At 40.0% G+C, this 6,000-nt stretch overlaps 1 protein-coding gene across 2 annotated transcripts in view; it reads right to left on the bottom strand.

Moving 5' to 3' along the window:
* Nucleotides 1-1,460: 1,460 nt before the first annotated feature.
* The window catches only part of LOC138301259 (keratin, type I cytoskeletal 18-like), a 41,632-nt gene continuing 37,092 nt past the window's right edge, over nucleotides 1,461-6,000 (bottom strand). For both annotated transcript variants that reach the window (XM_069241539.1, XM_069241540.1), the window contains exon 9: nucleotides 1,461-4,921. In XM_069241539.1, coding sequence (XP_069097640.1) covers nucleotides 4,809-4,921 — 113 coding nt within the window. In that variant the 3' untranslated portion in view covers nucleotides 1,461-4,808. The remainder of the gene's footprint in view (nucleotides 4,922-6,000) is intronic.

Genomic DNA, 6,000 nt, shown 5'->3' with positions numbered 1-6,000 from the left:
GAAGGGAATTTACAGTTGTAGTAGCAGAAATTGGCTCGTGTTCACTGCTAACTAGTGATCTTAACCCTGCCACAACGTTGGGCCATTTCTTCCCCTGAAATGGGATCTTCTACTAATACAGGATGGTGCAAGCAAGAGTTGCAGGCACCATGGATATATTACAGTAACAGATGCAGCTATGAAGCAACCCTGTCCCATTCAGCCTAAATCAACTAAAGAAAAGCAATACAAAAAGAAACATCAGGAGCATAATCATATAAAAAACCCCAACACCAAAAGTTTAAATTACAATAAAGAGGATAAGCCATCTAAGATGCAGCAGGACCAATATATTCATCCAGTAAGTAAACCGTGTGTTCAATGAGGATTCAGAAACACTTTATGCTAAAGTTTGCAGCTAAGCTAAAAAATCAATGGGTCCTGATTCACAAAGGCAAACTCAGACCAAAGGCTAGGTTTAGGCCGAAAGCCTTAGTTTAGACCTAAAGTCTAACTTTACTCATAGTAATGTTAACATTTTGGTTCAAGTTTAGACTTTTGGTCTAACTTCAGACCAATATGTAAATTTACACCAACAGCTAACTTTACTCATAGTTAATCTAAGTTTATCTTTGTGAATCGGGTCCAAATTCGGAAAGGAAAGATATGCATGGGTTGAACCTTACAATGCATGAAAGGAGGAAACCTTTTGGCGGGCTGTAAATGTTTGTAATTGACTGCCAACTGGTTGCTCAGTCAACGGATACCCTGCTGTAAGTGGGATAAGGGAGCTGCACGTTTTGAAGGGTGAGTGAACCACCAATTTATAGCACTGAATGCTTTCTATATTGGGTTAACTTACGAATGGCACAGACAGGTCCAGAGTTGCTTAGAATTATGGGAAAGACACATTAACCGCTGGTGATTCCAGCAAAGGCATGACTTTGATGGTATTAGCACTGACCACTCACATATCAGCACCCACTTCTCCTTCCCTAAGTGTCACAGTGCAGAACATACCACACCTGGGGGAATTCCTCACTTGTAAATTACATCTCTGCATAGAAAAACCATCAGATTCTGAATTAGTGAAACAGGAATATGATATGTGAAGCACAGGTTACACACTTTTTGCACAAGTCAGTCTTGTATATGTTTTTAAGAATCTAGAACAACATTTATTAACCAGTTTACATCTTTACCTAACCACATTCATGTATGTTTACACTCCCTAAAATACATGATAAGTATACTAATTGAACACACCTCGTGGGTACGTTTATTTCAATTATTTTGTCTGGCTTAATCTGACAAAATGCATTCCTTTTTTGCGTTGTGTTGTTGTGCTCCCTCATATTTACATTAAATAGCTGCAGAAACAATCAGTCTGTGTGTAGATATGTGCAGTGTGGGCAAATGTAATTATCTACATACAGTAGATAGTTCCTTGTGTGTAGTTGCATAATGACTTTGAAGACTCAGGCAGTTGTTTATTTTAATTAATAGCTGTTTAATATATTAATAGATTCAGAACACAGAAACCTTAGACTGGAACAACAATAGCATGCGGTCGGGAGACACAGTATACAAAGGTTTTGGAACATGCCCAAATTTCATAGCGAAAGCATAATATTTAGAAATTGCTCTGCAAAAAAAGCAGCGAAATCCTTATGAATAACAGGAAATAACAGAGGTTCTAGTGATATTTCGACCCACGATTTAATTCATGGTCCAAAGAGAGTTGACAAATGTAGTTCCCTCTGTTCGACACCCACAAATTCGCAACTTTGCAGTCTCTCTCCAAAATGTTCACCCAACACAGTGAGGATATTCCAGGCATGACAGTTATACAAATGTTTAAACAAGAAGCACTGTTATTATGAAATGAACAATATACTCCATATAGTCTAGCTATTATACTATATATTCAAATTCAGAGCTTTCCCAGCGGCTTCAGTTCAGTATAATAACTTCAGATGCGACTTGTTGGAATTTTTAGTGGACACTGAAAATAAAGCACATGTTCAGTCGTGATGGACCAGCTTGGGCACTCCTAAAACCTTACAGCTTCCATTCCTACTGGACCTAAAATAAAGTAAATGTAAGTCTTAACTTACAATTTGTGCACTAAGTCTGGACAGCTCGTTGAGACATGGTGTACTATAGAGAACCCTTTCTACCCAGCACCAGCCATGTATGTGAGCTTTTAAACTCATTCATAAAAGGTTTTTATCATGTAAGTCCATGTTGGAAATTACATTAATTTCTACGATGAGAGATATGGTAGAGTTGGACTAGAAAGAGAGTTGAGGTCATCATAATATTTAGGTATTTATTTTACAGGGTCTGTCAATCTAATGGGGATGGTAATGGGAGTTACTGGACCCACTTACATGTCCCTTCGGATCAAAGCATATTTTGCATTTCCCCCATACAATTCACCTCTAGAAGCTGGCGAAATGCCTGGTTGAAAACCTACAGGAAAAATGCATAAAAACCTATGGGAATCACCACATTATTTTCTAATCAGCAGTAATCTCCCATCCCGCAGCCTTACAATTGCCATCAGTCAATTTAAAACTTCACATCCAGAATAAAGAGGGACCAGATCAAGAAGTAATTTACCCCCAATCCTACTATTATATCTTTTGAAGATTTCCAAAACAATGTGGCCTTACAAAATGTATAAAACTGCTTCTGGCTTTTAATACACCACTCATATATAGCGGTGTCGTATTTACTCCAATATATAGGTCATTTATTTAAGCATACTGTGCATAGTATAAGTCATAAAATGCCCAGAGTACATTCTAATAAGCAAAACAGGGAGAGGAAGCACTTGGTGTTGTTTATAGCTTCCAGAACGTGAGGGGCTAGTCAAAGGGCAAACCAAACCTTATACCACTAGCATGCTGGGACACTAGAGGTTGATGATGGAGCGCAAGAAACAGAGATATCTGTGATTGGACAGATAAGGGGGATCGATTCTATGCATGAAGTACAGGGTGGCTGAAATTATTTGCTTTTAAAATTCAGTTAAATAGTCCATCCAGGGTTTGATATCACACTACATCTCAAAACATAAACTGACATCAACCGACATACCAACATTCTAGAATGCCTATTGTTGGTGATCGTTAGAGATGAAGAACTGGGGTAAAACCACTGCTTATTCTCTTCTCAGAATAGCCCTTTTAAATGGAATATCTGCCTTACATGGGATTTATGTTTTCTGTAAAGTGTCTTGAAGGTGCATAGTATTAGAGTTAAGCATTTTATTTAGTGTGAGTATAACGTTTTATGTCAAATATAGATTGTCCAAGGTGAACATAAAAAAGTCACTGACTTCAGTAGTGGAATGTTTAGAACTGGTAGCCACATCTATTGGTTTCTGATCCGTTTTTTTTCACGAGTCTCGGGTATCCATTGTAAACATGAAGACATATTTTGCCTTCCTGTCTTTGCCCATGTGCAGAAATCAAAATGTCACCCATAAAACAAATACCTAGAGCGTGTGTCGATGTGTAAGATTATTCGTAAGAGGGTGGGGAAAATGTAGTAAGATAATTGCAAACATATAACTTCCTAATAAAGACTAAGATGAATGAATATATACATGGCTTCTAAATTGTTGGTAAAACTGCTAAAAAGGCGGTCAGAAAAAACATATGGCCTCATTACGAGTTGGCCGGTCATGAGACTGCCAAACTCGTGATGGCGGTCGGCCCATTACGGCTTTGGTGGTCCAACTGCAAAATGACATCTTAGGCGGTAGGACCGCCAGAGGACCTCGTCCCCACTGGGAACATGGTTTCCGACGGCATGACGGCAGTCGGGTTTGCAACCAGCCATAGCAGCGCTGAACTCAGCTCCACCTGGCTGATTACATCCCCTCTTTCCGCCAGGTTTTTCATGGGGAGGGGAGCCCGCCATTATAAGGCTGGAGGAAAGGAAGTACTTGGGGCAACAGGGGGGCCATTGCACTGCCCACAACATTGTCATGGACAGTGCAGGACCCCCTCCCCCCCTGCCCAGCACCTCTTTGCAGACAGTGCGTATTCCAGAGTGGCTGAAGTGTTAGGATATTGGCATCAGCAGAGAGGGAGCCCAGGCCAATATCCTAACGCTGTTCCCCCAGTCAGCCGAGTGGGAACACGTTACAATGTTCCCGCCAGTCAGCCCGGCGGGAACATTGTAATAGGCTTGGGGGGAACGTCAATGCTATGTCGGTGGCGTCCTCCCCATGAGTTTAGTGTTCCTGTGGTGGGACCGCCAAACTCGTAATGAGGCTAATAGTTCTGAATAGTAAGTTAAAAACTGATGCTGGGGAAAAAAGGAAGCAAATAAGCTTTTCTGGCTTTTAATACCCCCTGGTCTTTATTTTTTGTTTGCAGTATGAGATCAAAGCTGGATGATAGCGAATCGAAAACAGCCACCAGGAAAGTGTTGTGCTTATGTAAAAAATATCTTATGGCTGTCGTAAAAGAGTATATATAAATTAACTAGAGAGCCCATTTCCCTTTCTCAAGTTCAACATTGTTTGTATTTTAGGGACGGTCTCAACTACAGTTATTTATTTATTTTTTCAGCAGTTGCTTCTTACTTCCTATGTCATATTTTATATTGTATACATATTGCATAAACTGCATCACAAAATCATCATAAACTTTTAAAATGGTACAGTGTTATACATAGGAACTGAAATTTCTTTCCATGACTACTTTAGGTATCTCGAACATAAAAATACAGTTACAGAGGACAGAAACGTTTACAGTGCATGGGAAGTAACAGCGCAGGCACAGTCGTGCTGACATCATCTTTGCCTAGTTTCATTTTTTCTTGACCTCAAATTCTTCAACCTCGCTGGATTCGTCAATAACCTTCCCATCAACAAGGGTTTGTGTAACAACTTTTACAATCTTCTTGGTTTTGGATTCGGGTTCTGAAATGGTAGGAAACAACAAGATAGATATAAATCGATCTTACTAGGGTGCATCATCTTAATTTAATTTGCGATTTTAAACACTTTATCAAATATTTACATACAACCTCTTATATAGCATGTCATACTACACGGTTGATATTCAGGAGTGGCTCTTCCGCTATGGTGGAGGAGTGTTGCACCCCCGCCAGCAGCAGGAGCTGCAAACCTTTGAAAATAAAACGATAATAAACAATGCTTATTTTTAAAGGGGCAGGGCCATAGAGGTGACGAGCATCAAGGGGACTGCACAGAGCACTCTCCTCAGTGAGCATGTATGTTTGCCCGACTGTCTCGGGCCGGCGAAACACACATGTGCACAGGGCTCTCTCCAACCTGGCACTGTGTTGACGAGTTGGCGAAAGCAAGCCAAGCCAGGGTAAATCATGAGCAGCGTCATGATTTACTACAGGGCAAGCTCGGAGTCTGTGCCTGGAGTGCGGTGGAGATCGGCAGTGTGGCAACGAGGTTCAGGTAAGTTTTTTTTTCTTTAATTTTAAAAAATAAATTATTATTGCCCCCACCCCGCCACTTTGCCCAGTCGCCAGCTGCAACTGCTGATGTTTCTAAGCACCTGAAGTTCTAGGAGTTACAGTAGTCTGACTTTTTGATATTTATTTATGCCTCATTGTATATACATAGCAACAAGCTTTGTAGTATGCAGCTTACACGTAAACAATTTGATAGATAACATAGAGGATGGTATGATTGTAGATGGTAAGTGAGTGGCAATGCAAACAATATGTATATTTACACAGAGACAGGTTTGACAAGGGTATATATTTGATAATTCTTTGTACTATTAATATTATTGGAATATTTATTTCACCAACCTTGGAAGGATGGAAGCCTCAGTCAACATGTCAGGATTCAAACTCCTGACCTTTAGATCACTGCATTCCTGAGTGGTAAGCAGCCAATTCATGGAGCCATATTGCATACTTAGGTATGTACGTGTTTTTTTTCTCTACTTTTTAGACAAATAAGGTAAAATTTTGAACTTTATCCAAACATCATTTACAGTTACGACAGAGTGTGTG

Source organism: Pleurodeles waltl, chromosome 6 (genome assembly GCF_031143425.1).
Source record: "Pleurodeles waltl isolate 20211129_DDA chromosome 6, aPleWal1.hap1.20221129, whole genome shotgun sequence".
NCBI lineage: Eukaryota > Metazoa > Chordata > Amphibia > Caudata > Salamandridae > Pleurodeles > Pleurodeles waltl.
This window is presented reverse-complemented; position numbering and strand designations above follow the sequence as displayed.